Genomic DNA, 19,613 nt, shown 5'->3' with positions numbered 1-19,613 from the left:
GGGGCAGAGAGAGAGGGAGACACAGAATCGGAAACAGGCTCCAGGCTCTGAGCCGTCAGCCCAGAGCCTGACGCAGGGCTCGAACTCCCAGACCGCGAGATCGTGACCTGGCTGAAGTCGGACGCTTAACCGACTGCGCCACCCAGGCGCCCCTTTTTCTTTTTTTTTTAATGGTCATTTATTTTTGAGAGAGAGAGAGAGAGAGAGTGAGCAAGGGAGGAGCAGAGAGAGAGGGGGACCCCGAACCTGAAACAGGCTCCAGGCTCTGAGCTGTCAGCACAGAGCCAGACACGGGGTTTGAACCCATGAACCGGGAGATCATGACCTAAGCCAAAGTCAGATGCTTAACCGACTGAGCCGCCCAGGTGCCCCTCTCATTCTTTGAACTATCTACAGTTCCTGGTAGAGGTCTTTCCCGCTAAGTACACTGGGCTTTCCTGGTGTTCTGCCTCTCCTCGTGTGTTTACTTAGCCCACACAGCCGTACCTGTTTGCACCACACGCTGTTACCCTCTTCCCCTGGTTCGCCTTTTCTCTGTCCACGGACCATAACTGCAGATCCCGCCCACTCCCCTACACAGGCCAGCGGAGTACTGGTGAATGGCACCACTTACCCTCTGCAGATCTTGATCTTGCTGTAATTCCCTGTCATTTCTCCGTTGTCTGTAACTTCTGGCTGTGAAGAGTATAAGCCTTCTTTTCTGGTGAAAATCTTTCAAACTTCAGCAGATCGTTGGGTACTAGACAGAGTTCCCCAGAGAGACTGGAAGGGCATTGTAGTACAATTTTGTGGTAAAATTAGCCATTCCGCAGCCCCAGAAAACATTCTAGAGCTCTCTTGTTCTTGTTCCTGGGCAAGTAGGTAATAGAATATTCCAGAAATGTCCTCTGATCCCTGCAAAACAAACGCTTTGTGATACAGCAGTTGCACAGAAAGAGGAAGGAGAAATTCATCCTTGTCCCCCTCCCCCCTATTTAGGCCATAGCCCCATGAACAACTCTCAAAGCCTAAGTAAGAGATCATAAAGACCTAGGTATTCAAAGTTTAGGGTTTTAGCACCCTGTGACTGTCATTGGTTTATACATGTTACACTTCAGTATGTGAAAGTCTTGGAGGTGCTTCATGAGTCTCCTTGTATACACCACCTTCCCACCTTCACTCCAGGACTTTGAGGTAAATGTTTTAGCTTTTGGACACCTTCCTCCTAATCCTCCGAAATTTAGAGACATTAGCTCTCAAAGACTGGGGTGGGGTGAGACAGGGAGGGATTCAGGTGAGACTTTTGTTCAGAAGGACATCATGAAGTCCTCTGATACCCCCCCATATATAATTATTTTGGGTCTGTGCACACACACAAGATAATTATGTATGGCTGAGTATAGATGTGTGTGAATTATATACGTGTGGATATATCACTGCCCTTAGGCTTGCTTTTTTTTAAAAATTTTTTTTTAAACAATTTTTTTTAACGTTTATTTTATTTTTGAGACAGAGAGAGACAGAGCATGAACGGGGGAGGGGCAGAGAGAGAGGGAGACACAGAATCGGAAACAGGCTCCAGGCTCTGAGCCATCAGCCCGGAGCCCGACGCGGGGCTCGAACTCCCGGACCGCGAGATCGTGACCCGGCTGAAGTCGGACGCTCAACCGACTGCGCCACCCAGGCGCCCCAGGCTTGCTTTTTAATTGTGACCATTGTGCGTTGTAGGTAGCGACCCAGACCCCCCACAGGAACATAATACGTCATATGCATAACTAATAGGAATGTTTCACAAAGGAATGCGTATTTACTCGGTGTGATGTCCTCTAATACCATGCGTTCTGTTTGATTGTTTCCTTAAAAAACGCGGCAGGGGCGCCTGGGTGGCGCAGTCGGTTAAGCGTCCGACTTTAGCCAGGTCACGATCTCGCGGTCCGTGAGTTCGAGCCCCGCGTCAGGCTCTGGGCTGATGGCTCAGAGCCTGGAGCCTGTTTCCGATTCTGTGTCTCCCTCTCTCTCTGCCCCTCCCCCATTCATGCTCTGTCTCTCTCTGTCCCAAAAATAAATAAACGTTGAAAAAAAAAAATTAAAAAAAAAAAAAAAAACAACGCGGCAGTGGCAACCCAAGTGTTTTCACAACCCACTCATGGCTCATGATTTGGGACTGGGAAAATACTACGCTGTTAGTTCTATAAGGATGTGAAAAAACTTCTTGTATCTCTATAGGCTTATCCAGAGAGTGGTGTATATGCACACACGTATGTGCACACACACACACACCATAGCCCAATTGGTTCCGTTCCTCAGTAAGATGTGTTACGAGATATGATGGAAAGTATGTCTGCTCTCGAGAGGTCCTGGTTTGGAGCTTCTGGCCCAGGAAGGTTTTGGGAACCACCAGCTGATTCTTTTTCCTGGGTGCTGGCTTCTCACGCCAGTGAGAAACTAGGTCCCCGAATGTTCAGAGCGTAACGTGCAATAACTGTATGACCGTTCTCTCTCTCCTTCTTGCCCTGTCACTCAAAAATAAAGGAAACTGTAGAATACAAAATTAAGTGAAATACAAAGAAAACACATGAGGCCATTGATGTATTTCCCTTATTATAAGATCACGTCTTGCACTCCTGGCCATTTTTTAATGTTTTGCCCAGTTTCCCTTGATATGCCTCCCAAGATACAGGGTGATACTTTATTTTGGGCAGGGCTGGCAGCTGCCTTCGACTGCTCTCTTGCAAAGAACTGTATGAGGACAGCCACTCAGTTTCTTTTTACGTCTTACTACAAGACAGAATCCACATTTTCAATCAAGAGTTGGACACTCCCAATTTAACAAGTTGTGAAAAATCTCCTGGCCCAGATAAATGTTTGCTAAGCGTACTCTGTTCTCTAAATTGAGACCTTGCTCCCCAAAGCCTGAGAATTCATTAAGCCATAATTAGCCCCGGTCACTGATGATTTAAAATACAGTAATAAAGGAAAAGTTTATGCTGAGCTTTGAATGCACTGTTGGGTCTGTCCTGTGGTTAGGTTTTTAGAGCTTTAGCTTTAAAATAATTCTTCCGTTTCATCTGCTGGCTGCCTTTTCTTCAGCCGAAGCAGGCTAACAGCTGTCATCGACGCTCCCCATCCTATGGGCCATGGCATCTGTCCCCGTGGCATGAGGGAAAATCCCACATCATCTCAGACTAATATTTCAGTTTGGAGACACCACGCTTCCCTGTAAAGAGGGCAGGCTTCATCTGTCATCAGCGGAAAGGGACAGCAAGCACTCTGTAAAGGTGTATTTGCGTCAAGAAATCCAGAGTGTTCCAGGAGGTGGGGGTTCTTTCGTCATTTTGGTAGCTGATTACATCAAAGGAATTGACTTTGATTAGCCGCCTAAACCCAGGACTGGAATAACTTGGTTAAAGGTATGCAGCAGTGGCACCAAGATCTAAACTCAGCCAATCCCCTGTGTGAGCGCAGACGTACCAGCTGAGCGATCCTAAAGCCATCTCATCAGCTCTTTTGGTGTCTCACAGAGGGACACGTCTTGCAGTTTCCGTTTTCCTAAACGAAGCCCAGACATGACTTCCAGACACCTGATGTAGGGCAAGAATCACCCTTCACCCTCTTATCTATCACTTGGCATTTTATCTTTGGTCTATCTGGTGGAGATGTGCCAGGAAATGTTGATTTGCCCTTATCGTTTCTTTGGTAGCCATATCACGAAACTTTGTTAGTATGTATCTCGTTGCCATCGGACTGATTTTTCCTGTGGCTCTTCCATCTGTGGCTTGGCCCCGGTTGATAGTAACCTTTTCTTATCTAACAGTGGACGGTGGACATTATCTCTTCATTGGGCTGTTGTTGATATGAGGTTAATGTCACTGGGTGTGAGAAAAATCTCCTTAACCAAGAAGTATTTTGGTTACAGATTTTGTTAGGTAATAAACCAGGGTACCCATGTTGCAGTGCATTGGAAGGTACCTGAACTACAGCACCAGGTTTTAGTTTACATATTAGGTCTTTCGCTTAACAAGTTACATGTCTTTCAGACAGTTATTTTGTATCTCCGGATGTGGAGTTCCTAGAACTCAATCAGTGGGTGCTCAGTCACTGTTAATTTCCTTTCCTTCTGACAACAAAAATGAGTATTTCTGTCAAATATAAATGAATTCCCCAGACTTGACTGGATCATGAAATCTGTTTAGATTTGGGGATGGATGGGCTAGCTAAATCTCTTTCCTTGGGTGAAATCACTCGGAGTTGCTGATGGATGGGCTTCCGAGTGTGATCATTTCTACCATTTGGTTCAGTTCACCTCCACTGATCCACGTAGGAGAAGCAGCAGCAAAGAGCACATTATCAATCACTGTTGCTTTCCACCAAAATTTCAAGCTAAGGAGAAAGAATCTATGTCAAAACTACATGTTTGTTCCTCTTAAAGAGTTAGATTATAAACTGTTAGAAATCAGGGACCATCAAACAACTATTTTCATTTGCAATGGACTCAGAATATAATTATCATGAGTTTGGAGACGATCTGCTGCTGAGTGCCAAGGAAAATGCCATATACACCTGGAAAACCTGAAGCCTTGCCTGCTCACCCAGCCAGACTTAAATGACCCTTCTTCCAAACTTGTAGCACTTTGCCCCTGTAGCTGGGGGCCCCTTAGCTTGAGGCTAAGACATTCTACCATTGGTGTTTAGGTATGTCTGATCTGTTAGAGCTCTGTTTTTAGGGGGCACAACAGAGCCTCCTGGGAGACTCTTCATCCCAGGGAAATGGTACCAGGCCTAGCGATCGCAACCAGAAATTTGAAGAGAGGAATGATTCCGAGTCATTTGCTGCATTGGTTTTCTTGGTGTTTCGTGCTCCAAGGACTGGGCAAAGAGCAGGAAATGGGCAGGAAGGGAGTGTGGGATGGTTGTGGGTGAATAGGGATGGTTGGGAAAAGATGGGAGTGGTTTCACTTTAAAATCACCTCGACACTTGGGAAATGGGTCTGGGGACATCTAGAGTGCTGCTGTCTACAGCCCGGATGGACAAAGGCACAGAGCACAGCTGAACGTGAGCTCCTGCCAGCTCAGGCAGCAGACGGGCCCCGTGGGAGTTGAAATACCCCCTCCCCCTCCCCCACGGAGCGGCAGCCACCACTTTAAGACGTGGCTCTTGGGCAGCGAGCCAGGAAGCCAGGAGGCCCCTTTCCATAGTTTAGTAGGCAACAGAAACATTAATCCGGGACCCCAGGAAGAGGCCAGAATATGAGAGAAAAGGGTTTGTGCTGTCCGGGCAAATACAGGTCTTGTTTGTGGGCTCACCTATATATCCTGCCCCAGGAATCCCAAAATCCAGCACGGAGAGCCCAGTGAGGGCTTTGGGGCCGGCAGCACAGATGGTGGCCAATAAAATGTAAACCCCCACCAGCCACCTGTCAGCTCTGCGAGAATGAATGCTCACCCAGCAAGTTGGTGCATAGCAGTCCACTTAGCGCCCAGCTTGGGAACAGCAGCTTTGCTAGTGGGTAAGAGTAGAGTGCTCTGGGCGCCGGGGTGGCTCAATCGGTTAAGCATCTGACACTTGAGTTTGGTTCAGGTCACAGTCTCGTAGTTTGTGAGTTCAAGCCCTGCATGGGGCTCTGCGCTGACAGCGTGGAACCTGCTTGGGATTCTCTGTCTCCCTCTATCTCTGCCCCTCCCCAACCCCTCTGTCTCTCAAAATAAATAAGTTTAAAAATGAAAATAATAATAATAAAAGAATGGAGTGCTCTTAGGGAGTGCGGGGATAAGAGAACAAATTTGACAAGGAAAAAAACTTGCTGCATCATATGATCATTTAGTTGTAAATTCTTATTTTTTTCCCCTTTCTTTCTCAGCTTCGTTGAGGTATAATTGGCAAGACCATTAGATAGTTAAAGCGTACATGATGAGTAGATATACGCACGCATTGTGGAATAGTCCTCACCTCGAGTTAATTAACACATCCATCACCTCACATATTTACCTTTTTTTTGTTTTTAATTTTTTATTGAGTGCATTTAAGTTCAACTCTCTTAACGAATTTCAATGAGCCAATACAGTGTTATAGACAATAGTCATCATGTTATAGGTTAGATTCTCAGACCTTCTTCATCTTAGAGCTGAAAGTTTGTATCCTTTTACCAGCCTCTCCCCAATTCCCCCAACCTCCAGCTGTTGGCAACTAGTTTTCTACTGTTTCTAAGTTCAACTTTAAAAAAAAATGTTTTTTTCTCTTTTAAGCTTCCAAGTATAAGTCATACCACGTGGAATTTTTCTTTCTCTGGTTTATTTCACTTAGTGTAATGTTCTCCAGGTTCATCATCCATATTGTCACAAATGACAGTCTCTCTTTAAGTAGGATTTAAAATAACCATACTATCAGTATGTATAAGCTTTGAGTAACATACAGAACACTTTTATTATTTTTTTTTATTTTTTAATGTTTATTTGTTTTTGAGAGACAGAGAGACAGAGCCTGAGCAGGGGAGGGGCAGAGAGAGAGGGAGACCCAGAATCCAAAGCAGGCTCCAGGCTCTGAGGTGTCAGCACAGAGCTTCACGCGGGGCTCGAACCCACGAGCCGAGAGATCATGACCTGAGCCAAAGCCGGACACTTAACCAGCTGAGTCACCCAGGCACCCCAAATCTGCCCCCATTCATAGCCATCTAGCTGCTGAAGGCCGTATCATCCCATGGCCAACCTGTCCCTGCTTGGCTTAAACCCCAAGAGAACCCGTTTCCTTGGCACTTGTCAGGGTAAATGTTGCAAACTCTGGAACCCCGGCTTGTCCTTCGAGTACTTGAAAGCCGTTCAGGAGACAGACAGACCGTGGTGAGAAGCAAGTTCTCTGGGAGAGCCCAGAATTCTGCAAACGAGAGATTTGCTGACGTTTCCCAGTGAACTTGTCTGGCCTTCTGATGTGACATCATGGCCTGAATTGTTTTTTTTTTTTAAATTTCTAAGACTCAAGGAAAAGCATCTGCTTGTACAATCTTTGCACTTGGTCGCGTGCATTGGGCTTGGGGAAGGGGGCGCGGCCAGGAGGGGCTTCAAGGTCTCTGCTGCTCGCACACACTCATCCCAGGGGCTCTGATTCAGGAGGCAGTGCTGTGAGATCCTTTTCTGTGGCTCACACTGTTCAAAATTCATGAAGAATTTCACCATCTGCTCTTTCTGTGACCTGATGTCACACAGACCAGAATACAGTATTCTCATCCCAAACCCTTCCCTTTTAAGGGTGTGCACACTTGTCCAATTTTAGGGAGAGAACTCTTTTTTTGCTCCTGCCGCCTGTCTCCTCCTGCAGAAGGATCAGAGTCTGTATGGGAGAATGGTTTCCGAGATCCCTGGCTCTGAGCGTGGGTCCAGTTGAGCAGGCCTCTTTGCTCTGTCATATTTTGGCTTCGTTTCTGACTCTAGAGGTGCCATGAGCCTTCAAGAACCACGGCTTGAGGTGCCTCTGGCCGTTGCCTCCCTGCCATTCCTGGTTTTCCCCTCTTTCTCCTCAAATTTGCTAAGTGACCGCTGCTCGCTGATATCACTGCCATTTCCCATGACGGCCACCACCCCCGGCCACTCCTTCAGTTGTTCTCTGTTGGGCATTTTCCTCGTCTCTTTGCCTTTTCTCCTTCCTTACGTCTTCCTCACTGTTTCTTCTCTCATGGGTAGGTGAATTGTCCTTGTATCACCAGCACCCGCCCCGCAAAATGTTCTTTTGGCTCATTTTTTTGTCAGTGGCTGACAGACAAGGCCTGGCATGTCAGGGGTAACTTGGGGCAATTCACCTCTGACTCAGAGCAGCACAAGACCCGGATGGGCTGTTCAAGCGGGCTCCTCCCCGGCTCTGGGAAGCTCTACATCACTGGTTCTGGAAGGCACCGGTGTCCGCATCTTCCTCCGAATGAAACTTTGCCTCGGTGCTGGGTGCACATTCGGGCACAAGGCTTTAGCAGCTTCCCCAGAGCATGGGGGCAGAGGTCACCTGAAAGCACCCCCTTCTGTCCCAGACTCCCCTCATGGCTTTGATTTGTTGCATTTGCAGAACTCTCCTGCAGCAACTACAGAAGCTTCAGACGTTGGTGATGGGCAAGGTTTCGCGCACCTGCAAGTTGGCGGGCACGCAGACCGGCACGTGCCTCATGGTGAGCTTCCCAAAGAGACGGCGCCCTAGGTGCCCCAGCCCACCCCCGTCTCCAGTGTCCCCCCAGCTTGCCCAGTCCAGGTGCGGTGGGAGGAACCACGCGGCTCACTCAGACGCAGTTGCTTTGCCGCGATGTGACGGCGGGTGACCTGATGGTGCGTTCTGGTGGCCTGATGAAGGGGAGTCCGTCTCCCCAGACTTCCCAGGTGGTGCAGGGCTCAAGGTTTGCCCTGTGGACCTTGGAGCTGACAGGCCCTGTGTCCTCTCCCCCTGCAGGTGGTTGTGCTCTGCTTTGCTGTTGCATTTGGGAGCTTCTTTCAGGGCTACGGACCCTATCCGTCTGCCACCAAGATGGCTCTGCCCAGCCAGCACTCCATGCAGGAGCCCTATACAGCCTCTGTCGGTAAGACAGCACTCAGCAACTCGTGAAGGATCTTGTTTCATGTCTCTGGGGTTTTTTGAAAGTTCGCCTTTCTGAAGGGAGTCTTATGAGAAAGTCTAACTTTTAAAAAGTGGCAAAAGTGTAGCTTCTCCATTGAAGGGAGGGAAGAGAGACATGGGGGTATGGTGCCCGGGCCTCTGGGTCTCCCCTCGTGTCCCTCACCCACTGGGCTGAGGCACCGCTGGGGATTCTCTAGAGCCCGATAGAGCACAGTTTGCAAACTCTTTTGCTATAGACCACGTTCCCTGGCAAATTCTTGAGGTCTCCTTTTCGTGCTCTGAGAAGGGGGTGGGATGTGGATTCGGTGGGGGGGGGTGGGGAATAGACTGGGGGGAGCAGTAAGCTTTCCATGACATTTTAAAGGAACTCCTGTGTTTCTCCTTCCATTCAGGGGAAATGTATGTTACCACAGTAAGAATCCCAGAAATGAATCAGTCTGTCTTACAAAACATCATGGCCAAGACTGAGAGAATTTAGAGACCTGGGTGTTAGAGAAGTGTGTGGTAACCTCACCCAGATCACTGATCCCTTTTAAGTACATAGGACATAACAGCGGTCTCTGGGGATCATGATATATACACCAATACACATGCATATACACTAATAAGAGCAAATGTGGGTGGAATTGGAGGTGCTGGATTTGGGGGAGGCACAGTTCTGCAGTTCTGAAAGGGCTCTGGTCGTCACCAGGTAGTTGTATCTCCGCCAGGTGTATGACAGAAACACTGGCATTTCAACCAGATAATTTCAGTGATCTCCTGGGAAGTTCTTTTCTCCCTAAGGGAATGTATCTGTAAATTTAAATGGAAGCCAATGGGAGCAGAGTTTCTGTGTGGCAGAGAATTGCTACAGAGCCCTCTAGCAAGGCAGCCGTCCTATAAAACAAAGAAACGGTCTCCATGATTTGATTTATGACTCTGGCTTTGTGCCTCCTCTCGGGTTTCTAAATGAAAACGCAGTTTTCTGCCCTGGTACCTTCTCTCCGTGCAAGACCGACTCATTGGAAATGTTTCTTATTTTAGCTGCTCTGGACATCCCCAAGTATTTGACTCCCATTCTTCATGAATTGTTTCCCCCAGATGGTTATGGGTGGGCAAGGAGGGGAGTTTTATTTTCAAAGCAGTGGGGGTGGAAGTTTGCTTCATGTTTATTTGCTTTCCTTTTGTTCTTCCAGCACTGTATAATTGGTATAATTTTTCAACGCGCAAAACTCTGAAACCCCGAAGCCTTTGTGGAAAGCCAGCTCCAGCTGGCACCCTCAGTTCTGGGCAACAAGAACCCACAGATTGTAATCTGCTCCCAGCCCTGGGCAGTGAGTGAGGGGATGTGGTAAACCCTGCAGTCTTTCCCTAACACCTGTTCCTTTGCTCTGTCCTCAGTGAGATCCAGGAACCTGCTCATCTATGAGGAACATTCTCCCCTGGAGGAGCCGTCCGGCCCAGCCTCGGCTGGGGAACTTGGGCCTTGGGACAGAGGCTCCTCCCTGCTCAGGGCATCAGGGTTGGATCCCAGGCCTGAAGTGGATCTTCCCCATTTCATTCTCTCAAATGAGAGCAGCCTGGAGAAATCCGTGCTATTGGAGTTACAGCAGCACTTGTGAGTCAAGCACACGCAGGTGCACGGATGATGGGTTGTGAGTCAGCAACCTGGAATGTGGGGTGTAGACATTGCGTAGACGTGGCGCAGCCCCTGGGCTCCTTCGGGACCTATTTCCAGGACCCAGGACTCTGGAGAGTTTACTACTTGTCAATAGCTGCCCTTTGCAGAGACTGGGGATGCGGCCTAGGATGAGCCGCCCCTGTGCCTGCTCTGTCACTGGGGAACCAGCGGTGGTGGCTCCCAGAGGTGACTTCCTTCTGCCTCCCCTCAAAGCCTCATAAACACACATAGAGCCCGCCCTTAGCAGCGTGCTTGCCACACAAATGCAGCCTTAGGACACCTCCCCTACCTTCCAGCTAGAGACACACATATGTCAGGCTGTGTGTCAATGTATAGTTTTATGATTTGTAAGTAAAAAAATGTATGAATTACAATTATATATCGAGGGACATCGTTTGAGAGGCACTGAGCATATACCTGATTCCATATTGAAAATAACGTATGGGGCTCCAATTCTCCGTGAGTTGTTTCTTTTCGATAGTGATGGAGAACAGCCTTTTTGGAAACACAAAGGCATACAGGAATGGCCAGATGTTGTTATGCTGGGGTGGGCTCCTGAAAATGCCAGACGGTGCAGGAAGGAGGGTCTGCGTGCACACTCCTGGGCCTGCCTGGTGTGAGTGGTGACCTTGTTGCCCTGACCCCTGTGCTTCCCAGAAAGTGTGCTCTTCCAATGCTAATGCTCCCACTTGAAGATTCTATTTCAAATTCCTCGGCTTTTTTTCCCCCTAAAGCAGTGGGGCAAGGTTCATAATTATGTGTATTTTCATGTGTTTACATTGTACATGCATATTTAACATTTACTAGCACTTAACTATTTTAAGTACTGTGCAAATGTGATATATAAATCCTTTTAAATACTTTAAGAGGCGAGGCATTATTATTATTTCCATTCTAGAGACATTTGTGGAGGAGCCACTGGGAGCTGTAGAGGGCTCAGCTGCTTGATCATGTGCATATGCATGACACAAGTCTTCTCCCCTCTTGGCTCAACTGTTCAGGGACCCACCGAAACCTCACTTCTTCTGGGATCTCTCCCTGATACCAAAGCCCCCGTAGCCCTCCTCTGAATGCCTAGAGACTTTCTACACTTTAATAGCATTTATTTTCTGTTGTGTGTTGAGTGTTATTTCAGGGTAGCTTTTTCTCTTGAATTTATCTGAACTATTAGCGTTCTAGACCAGGAGTCAGACTTTATCCTTTAATTCTCTTCTTTCCGGAGTCTAGCATAGGGGACACCACCCAATAAATATATGACCTTAAAGCAATTTATGACAAATCAGCATCACACCGCCGTGTTTATCCTCTGGGTTGGGACATCTCCTGTTAGGCGGTGATAAAGGTAGGAATGGGAACAAGTGCACGGGCTGGTAGCTGGAAAGTTTGGGAACAGAGGATTGTCATTAGGTGGGAAAAGAGTAAGAACACGCTTGGGCCAGCCCACAAAGTCAGTCGTGGAATGATTGTATGATCCTCCCAAGCACGACAATCATAGTTGTCCGTCGGTGGCTCAGAGCTCTTTTCTCCTTTCGGTATCTTCACAGGGTCAGCACCAAACTGGAGGGGAACGAGACACTAAAAGTTGTAGAACTCGACAGAAGAGTGAACGCCACCTTCTGAAGAGGCCGTCTCCACCTCCCTCTTTCTCTTCGCTCTCCTTTTACGTCTCCCAACCCCCCTTGTCAGGAGCTTTTCCTTTTTGCTTTTGATCTGGATGAAGACACGGGCGAGCGGTCGTGGCTTTGGATGGGAGGACAGCTTGGGATTTCCACCCGCGGTGAGAGAGCACCTCCCTCTCCCTCCCCCTCGAAGAACGGAGCCCGGCATCCCTCCCTCCCTCTTGCTTGCTGCCATAGGAAATTATTTTAGGTCCAGGGCTGGGACGAGCAGACTTGTTTCCACCAAGAGTGCCAAAAAGAGACTGCCTCTTTCTCACTGTGGGGCGTGAAGAAGAGATGACGCTTGTTCTTTTGAGACCGCACACTCTAGCCACAGAAATACCAGGATGCCTGTTGGGATCTGGCAAAGCACTGACTGATGTCCTGCCTTCCTCAGCCTCGGCTGCCGGAGCGTCCACCCCCAAGAGCCTCGGAGGTGCCGGGGCCTTCAGTGAGCACCCCTGCCACTCTGCCCCGACCGAGCCCTGGCAGATCGTCCTCCCCGCGCCGGAGCGAGGATGCCCCCACCCCCACCCCACCCCCCCTTCTCAGGCCGCAAGTGCAATGCCTGAAGGAATCAGGCTCCTCTACTCCAGGCAAACCTGCCCCGTCTTGTTGCTTGTAGGACTTCCCCACATACCCATAGGTCTGCCTCCCCGGCTTCTCCTCCCCGTTTGTAAATAGTATTTATTAGCTCACTGAGGCTTCCCGCTGGCAACCACACTGAAGAGATCCGACGCCTCCCTCCAAACGGCCAAAGTCTCCTGTTGGCCCGTGGAGCTCGGAGGGTACCCGAAGCTCTGGGATCCCAATCCCCCAGATGGTGGCTTCTATTTGTTTTCATCTTCTTCTTCTACGTCAACCCCCTCCCCTTCCTCCTCCTCTCCCATCTTCCCCTTCCTCCTCGTCCTCCTCCTCCTTCAACCTGAGGCCTATCGTTGTACTTGGGAAATCCCCGGAAGCTTGGGTCGTCCCACGGAATGAAGTCACAGGGAAAGACGGAGCAACACCTTGCTCGGGTCTGTGGCTCTGTGGCCACGTGCTTTTCCTGCCCTGTTCCTGTGGCAGAAGGGAATCCCCGTCCCCGACATCAGGCGTCGCGGACAACCTTGCTGGCTTGCCTCTCCGCACCTGCGCCCAGCCCCCTCCGCCCCACCTGCCCTGACACTTCTGCTGTACCCTCCCTTCTGCCCCAACACAGAGGGTGGGCCTGAGGCCTGGGGCTGGAGTACGTGACCTTAGTATCCACAGTCTTACCTTTTATAGTCAGGTTTGGCTACTTTGCAGCTCACCCAAAGAGATACCACCTAATCCCCCAACCTACTTTTATTTTTATTTTTTTTTAATGATTAAAAGTAACTTTTGTAGTTTAAAATTTTCTTTCCTCTTTCATACAGATAAGAAATGGAAATTGCCTTTTTATTGTATAATGTAGAAGATTCCCCTTAAGTGTTTTCCCCTAGCTTGTGAAAGATTTCGTATAAGGAATGTGCTTACCTTTTGTATTTTATTTTTAGTAGTAGCTGCAAGGCCTTTAGCTTTACCTCCGGTCTCTCTCTCTCTTTTGTCGACACTGTCACTGGAACCTGCACTTACGAGGGATTAAGCCCACACCTGGGCCTTTCGTTCCGTGTCAGATGCAGGATTTGGTGTCATTAGCGTTTGCCATCATACCTCAGGAGCAGATCCCTGCTTGGTCTGCCGAGGTACATCTGGAGCTCCCCGGGAGTGATTCCTGTCTCTGTGCTGTGGTGGAGAGAGTTCCAGACTGGGAGATGCCAACTGTGTCTCTTCAGCTGTGCGTGGAAGCCGGATCAGGGCTGCTGTCTGCAGTCTCACGGCCCCTCACGTTGGTCAGAGAGAGCAGAGGCCGTCAGAGTTGTGCGGGGAAAGGGGCTGCCAACATGCCCCTGCCCCTGCTTCTCTCCTCTCCCTTCCCTCCTTCCCTTCTGCTCTAGATTTTCCTGGGCCTGGCTGGTGTCGGGAAGGGCCACGGGCTGCTGTGGTTCATCCCTTCCTTTAAAACGCCGTGTAATTATCAGGCACAGGTAGCCCGTGGGGGCCTGAGGAGGTCAAAAAGAATTAACTCCAATAGTATTTGGCCGATGAGAAAGGAGGGGTTTTGCATTTGAGGGCGGAAGTGTGAGAATGGGTCAGCATACTCACCTGCTGCCATGGAACCAGATCGGGTTTTGAAGGCTCCAGGGGTAGCCGGGGTAGAAAACCCTGTTCTTCTGAATGAGGCGGGAGATGGGAAGGGCCGGTAGACTTCCAGTCCCTCCCTTAGTACCTTGAGGATTTTATTTTGGCCTCTACCTGCCTTTGCTTGTCGTCCCCTTCTCCAGACCTCCAAACAGCAGGGTGTTCTCTCTGGGACGCTGTTCTTCTAGAACTGAGTCTGTATCTAGAGACCTGAGACATCAACTTGGGAGCTCAAATGGCCATAGTAAGGGGGTTCCACGTCCTCCTGCTGTTTTGAGAAAAGCCTCTGCCCTTCGCTCTCGACGTGGGCAAGTAAAGGGAACGAAATAGTCGTCCCTTGGGGAGGATCCCAGGGCGTGGAGAGGACACAGGAGGGCCGAAGGATACCCAAGAATTCACAGGTGTGTGCTCGTTTTCTGTCCCAGGGTTAAGCCCAGACCTCAGTGGATTTGTTTCCCCGGATGCAGTGGTCCGCTAGTCCAGGCAGTAATACCTGGTTAGCCTGCCGATGTCAAGCGGTGGCAGACGTCGGCTTCCAAACTTCAGTTTTGAACACTGTGACACTGTTGGTGTAATCATAAACCATAAATAATAAATATGTTACTCACAAATACATTAATTCTCTTCATCGTGTAAGCAGGGTTTCCTCTTCCCTTTCTTTGATTACCCTGGTGAAGGAGATGTCTTGCAAACATGTAGAGAACAAGCAGTTTTTCACTGGGTGAGACCTGAGTAACGCCCCCCCCCCCCTCCACTTGGCCCTTTCCACACAGCTCTTGACTTTGTGCTCAGAAACGGATGCTGGAAATGAAAGGCCTCCGTGCCAGTTTAAGAAAGAATTCCCGTGAAGTGTCAGGACCCTGGAGCCTCGGCCACATAAAAGAGAGTATTATGTCAAAAATCTGATAGCTGAACTAGGCTGTTCCTTTTGCGTGGGGGGTGGGGGTGAACTTTGCCACTGGTGTAGGCAAAATTAGATAACCTTTTTTGGCTAATGGAGATGATTTTGACTTGGAGAGCTCATTCATCGATTGTGAAAGCAGCTTTTGGCTCAACTTACTTATAAAGCGCCTGTAATTACTGTGGTGTTTTTCTTCCCAAATCTCTCAGCTCAGCCTGAATGCCAAAAGAGGGCGGTGACCCTCACGTGCCTGTAGAGCAGGCGTGTCGAATTGATTCATCTTTACGCGGACGTTGAGGCCGTGTCCAGGATTTTGGTCGCGTGCGTTCTGTGAACATTTTTCGGCACTTCATGGCTCCTTTCTTCCATGTCCCCAGACCGGGCAAAACCGCAGGGAGAGAGTCCAAGGCCTCTTGGGGCCAGCTCTCTTGCACAAACACATCATCAAATGGGGTGTGTCCGTGAACGCAGTGCACAAATGGAGCCATCCCGCTCTTTGCTGAGGAAAGGGGCCACCCTCGCCGGCCTTGGTGACATGGGGAGACTGGAGACGGAGGAGAAGGCTGTGAGCCACTCCCTCGTCTGCATGAGTCGTTCCTTTGGTTCCCTTGAATCCGGTCTTTGCAATCCCTTTATTAAAGACGCCGGCTCTTCCCGCTTGGGGTGGTGCTGGTAGGACCGGGAAGCCTTTAGCAGGTAGTGCTCCAGTGGGAGCCGTTTCATTGGACTGCTTTGCAGCCGAGACAGCTAGGAGACACGCGATGGCAGGAGCGCCTCCGGGAGGACAGTCACCGGAGAGAGTGGGAGGCTGTGAAGGAGCCAGAGACCCGGTTCAGGTTTCCCATTCAGTCGGTCAGTCAGTCACTCCCAGGACTTTGGAGTCGTAACTGAGGCCAAGTGCCGTCTGGAGCTGGGGAATGTTGGGGAGGAAGGGCGCCAAGGCACTTTACTCAATCAGTAGCTACTCGAAAGACAAAAGCACCGGGTCTCTCCCTCCCTCCCTCTTTCTGACACACACACAGGTTCCGGCCTGGTCTCAAACACTGGTTTGTGCCTTAAATGTGCCTTATGTACATGCTCCAGGATGACTGAGGACTCCTTTGTCCCCGGGAGGCCTTACGGATAGCCTTATCGTGTTAGAGTGAAGGGAGTGTGGGGGAAAACCTTTTTCCAGAGGCTCAAAAATGGTTTCCTAGAGGTGCGCCATGATCGGCTGCGCACATCCGGAGAAAAGAAATGGGGTTTTATCTGTCAGGAAAATCCCATTTTGTAGAGCTGCAATCACATCAAAAAACGGCCAGCCTGGATTAAGCTTCTTATAAATGCTCACAGCAGAACATTTTCTCAGGGCCAAGGAACCTGGCCCGTTGGAGGATGAACGCTCCATCTCTCTGCGGCCAAAGAGCCCACACTTAGCACAGGAAAAATCTAGGTATTGTTTTATTTTGTCATTTGGGGCCACATAATTCAGGAATGCTTTGTTTTTGTCTTCGTTCTGAGAACAAGGGGAAATAGTGTTTCTTGAGCACTTTTTAAGTACTGGCTGAGTACTGTGCTCAATAAATTTTGGCTTTAATTTTCTAGATGGAGAAAACGGGGCAACCAGTAACTATGAGAGAGATGAACAGCTAAGTGATATGGGAAGTACGGTCCGTGGATTCGGTGGGGCAGGCTCCTTTCTGTGAACATTGGAGGTTCTCTGGGCAGGAACCACAGTGTCCGCTCCCTGCACCGGACCCACTGTGCAATGTTCTGCTCTTTGCCTCACGCTGGAGATCTCCACCAGATGTGTATCTGCTGTCTTGTTCATCCAGTCTTCTGTGAATTCCAGCCAGCAGGCTCTGCATCCTGGGAAAGAAAATCCCCGGGGGTTTTAGCTCCATTCCTCCGCCCCTGTCCTTTGCTCACCAGCTAGGTGAGAACATGAACTTTTTGCACCATGGACCCAGGGCCTACACTCCTAGAACCTCTCCCTTGCCGATAAAACGTTTTCTGAGTCTGTGGAAAGCACCAGCACTCCTTGACAAATCATGAGGGACCCTACCAAAACAACGCTGAGCAGACCCTAGACTATAATCAACCATGAGCTTCAATGTCTATGCTGATAGGCTGGACTTCACCTCTCTTTTGTAATAGTTCTATAGACCAGCAGTGTTTAAGTCTAAATATATTGTGAGTCCATTATCTGTCATATTGTGCTGGGTTTTTTTATGGCTTTTTATTCTTCATCATAGCTAAGTGAATACCACAAATAAAAACGCTTTGTAGGATACTTGTAGTTAGTTTGGGAAAAAAAAAATGAATTGAAATTGTTATGCTTTTGTATTTCCATTTCTTGCAAATAAAAATATTTTTTCTTAAATAGTAACACGTTGTCTAGTCTTTAAAATCCTGGTAATCTTGTCTTAAAAGCATTTTGCCTTTCTGATGAGCATGACTTCGGATGTGTGCGCCTAACCACCCTTTTCTGATTATCTAGTTGAACTGACAGAAGAACCTCAAACCGGCAGTTTGTATGTGATCTAGTACTGAAATCCACGCCTCCGTTGGAGGAATATTGAGAAATGTAATTGTTTTTTCAATCAGTCACAGGAAGAAAAACTGCATTCCCTAGGGATTTTTGCCGCCTGACTGCGATTTTCGTTGTCTCCTACAACTATTCGCTAATAAGATTTCAGAGTTGTTTGGAGTGGATTCTGCCTTCGCCATCTCGGGATGCTGGAGAATGATGGTCTGGGCTTGAGCCAGGAGAGATGGCTTCTCCTTCAGATGGACAGTTGCAGAGGACGCCTCACACAGTGTCGTGCTCCAGAAACTGATGAAATGGTTGATAAAGGTCAATGCACTCAAGCAGAATAATGATCGTTCCATTGCAATTCCAGCATTCAAATTTAATTTTCTCCACCCAGAGAGAGTGAGGCTTCATTTGGCCTCAAAAAGAGTACCCAGGATGTTAAGAGATGAAGGCCATGGACTGGGCCTGAAAAACACTTTTTTTTTTTTTTAAGCAGCATGCCCATCCCTGCTTTGGTCTCCAGGGTGTATTAGTCTCCTGTTGCCTTTCCCCTCAGAGCACCTTGACCTTCTCTTCTGATCCTACACAAGGGGCCTTTCCCTGTGAAAGCTTTTTAGTAACTAACAAGAAAGGGAGTAAAGGACCAGATGCTGCATTACTGATGGGACTGGGAGGTGGGAGGGCGGTCAGTTTTGCCCTGAGTTACAGGAATTGAGAGGCTTGAGTAGGGAGGCAGCCGGCTGTGAGTGGTAGAGGCTAGATGCTGATTGCCCCTTGCACTGCATGAACAAATGTGCCTTCTGGGGTCTCTTCTTCTTAGTCCGAGAGGTAAACCTTCGTCCATCTCAAAAATTGTATCAAAAACTTTTTAGGGATCCCCTTTATGTAAGCACTTGTGCTAAACCTAAAGCTCTTTCACGTGCCATCTAATGTACTTGGAGATCATCCATGAGGAAAGTGGAGAAGTCAGTATTGTCCTGTTGTTCAGTTGAGGAAATGGGGGCTGTGGAGACGTGAATGGCCCTCCGTTAAGTTACACGGCGAGTGCAGAGCAGAATCACAAAGCAGCCGTCCTGATTTCTGTTCCAGTCCCAGTCCCATTAGCCACGTCTCATCTGGGCAGGTGACACTCTAGCTGTCTAAGTCATCCATGACCCCTCCAGTGGGATCGCTTTCAAGGTGCACCTCCCTATTCTTTTCCCTAGAGTTCTCAGAACTAAGACTTAGCTCAGATACATCTATTAGATCTAGAGATCTATATCTAGAGATCTGTATATATCTAGATATAGATATATCTAGATCTAGATAGATCTCGAGATCTATCTAGATCTATATATCTAGATATCTATAGATCTCGAGATCTATCTAGATCTCGAGATCTATAGATATAAAAGATGTATATATCTTTTCCCCAAAGGCTCCTGGCTTTACAGAGAAGGGGGGAGGGGGAGGAAGACGGCTCATCTGATTTTTTTTTACAAAACAATCCAAATCCCCATTTGAGAGGCTGGTTACCCTTGACCCCCTCATTATTTGATGAGCTTGGGCAGGTGGCACAAGTTGACATTGTCTTCCGGCGGGCCCAGCTGCTGCTGCAGCTTCTGGCAACTTTAAAGAAGAGTCCTGCCCCCTGCGGAGCGGGGTGTTCTCCTCCTCCCTCTGTGCTGTTGTTTTTAGACGGAGGAACAAAAATAACCATTGAGGAATACCGTGAAAGCTGCCAGAAAGGCTGTTGTGCTGTTCTCCCAGAGTCTGTTTCAAAATGTTTCATGTTTCTTAAGTGAAAAGTATTTGGGGACTGGGGCTGCCAGAGTGTTCATGAGTAATGTCCTCCCCAGTATTCCTGCTAAAGTCGCTGGTAAGCTGGGTTTCCTGATGCGTGCCTGAAAGGTTTGTGTGCTTGGGCTGGCTCAAAGAAAAACCCTTCCCCAGGAAAAAATGTAAATACACAACCACCTACATGCTTGGAGACCACGAGGACAGAAAAGGTGCCCTCAATCCCCAAGACGTTTCCTTTCTCGACTGAGTTGTCATTTAAATGCTTTCCACGGTTGATACGGCTTGTTATCATGGTTTGAGATGGTTTAAATTGTAAATAAAGACAGCAAAGAAAA

At 48.6% G+C, this 19,613-nt stretch overlaps 1 protein-coding gene across 1 annotated transcript in view; it reads left to right on the top strand.

Moving 5' to 3' along the window:
- CREB3L2 (cAMP responsive element binding protein 3 like 2) overlaps positions 1-13,256 on the top strand; it is a 117,561-nt gene extending 104,305 nt beyond the window's left edge. The window contains exons 9-12 of the mRNA XM_047095785.1: positions 8,024-8,123; positions 8,399-8,525; positions 9,944-10,160; positions 11,768-13,256. Of these exons, the coding sequence (XP_046951741.1) occupies positions 8,024-8,123; positions 8,399-8,525; positions 9,944-10,160; positions 11,768-11,843 (520 nt within the window). The 3' untranslated portion in view covers positions 11,844-13,256. The remainder of the gene's footprint in view (positions 1-8,023; positions 8,124-8,398; positions 8,526-9,943; positions 10,161-11,767) is intronic.
- The last annotated feature ends 6,357 nt before the right edge of the window (positions 13,257-19,613 follow it).

The sequence above is a fragment of the Lynx rufus genome, unplaced genomic scaffold (genome assembly GCF_022079265.1).
Source record: "Lynx rufus isolate CCGP_SWC_20201006 ecotype Redwood Valley unplaced genomic scaffold, mLynRuf1.p SCAF_4, whole genome shotgun sequence".
NCBI lineage: Eukaryota > Metazoa > Chordata > Mammalia > Carnivora > Felidae > Lynx > Lynx rufus.
Note: the sequence above shows the minus strand (reverse complement) of the source record. Positions and strands in the feature narration are given on the sequence as shown.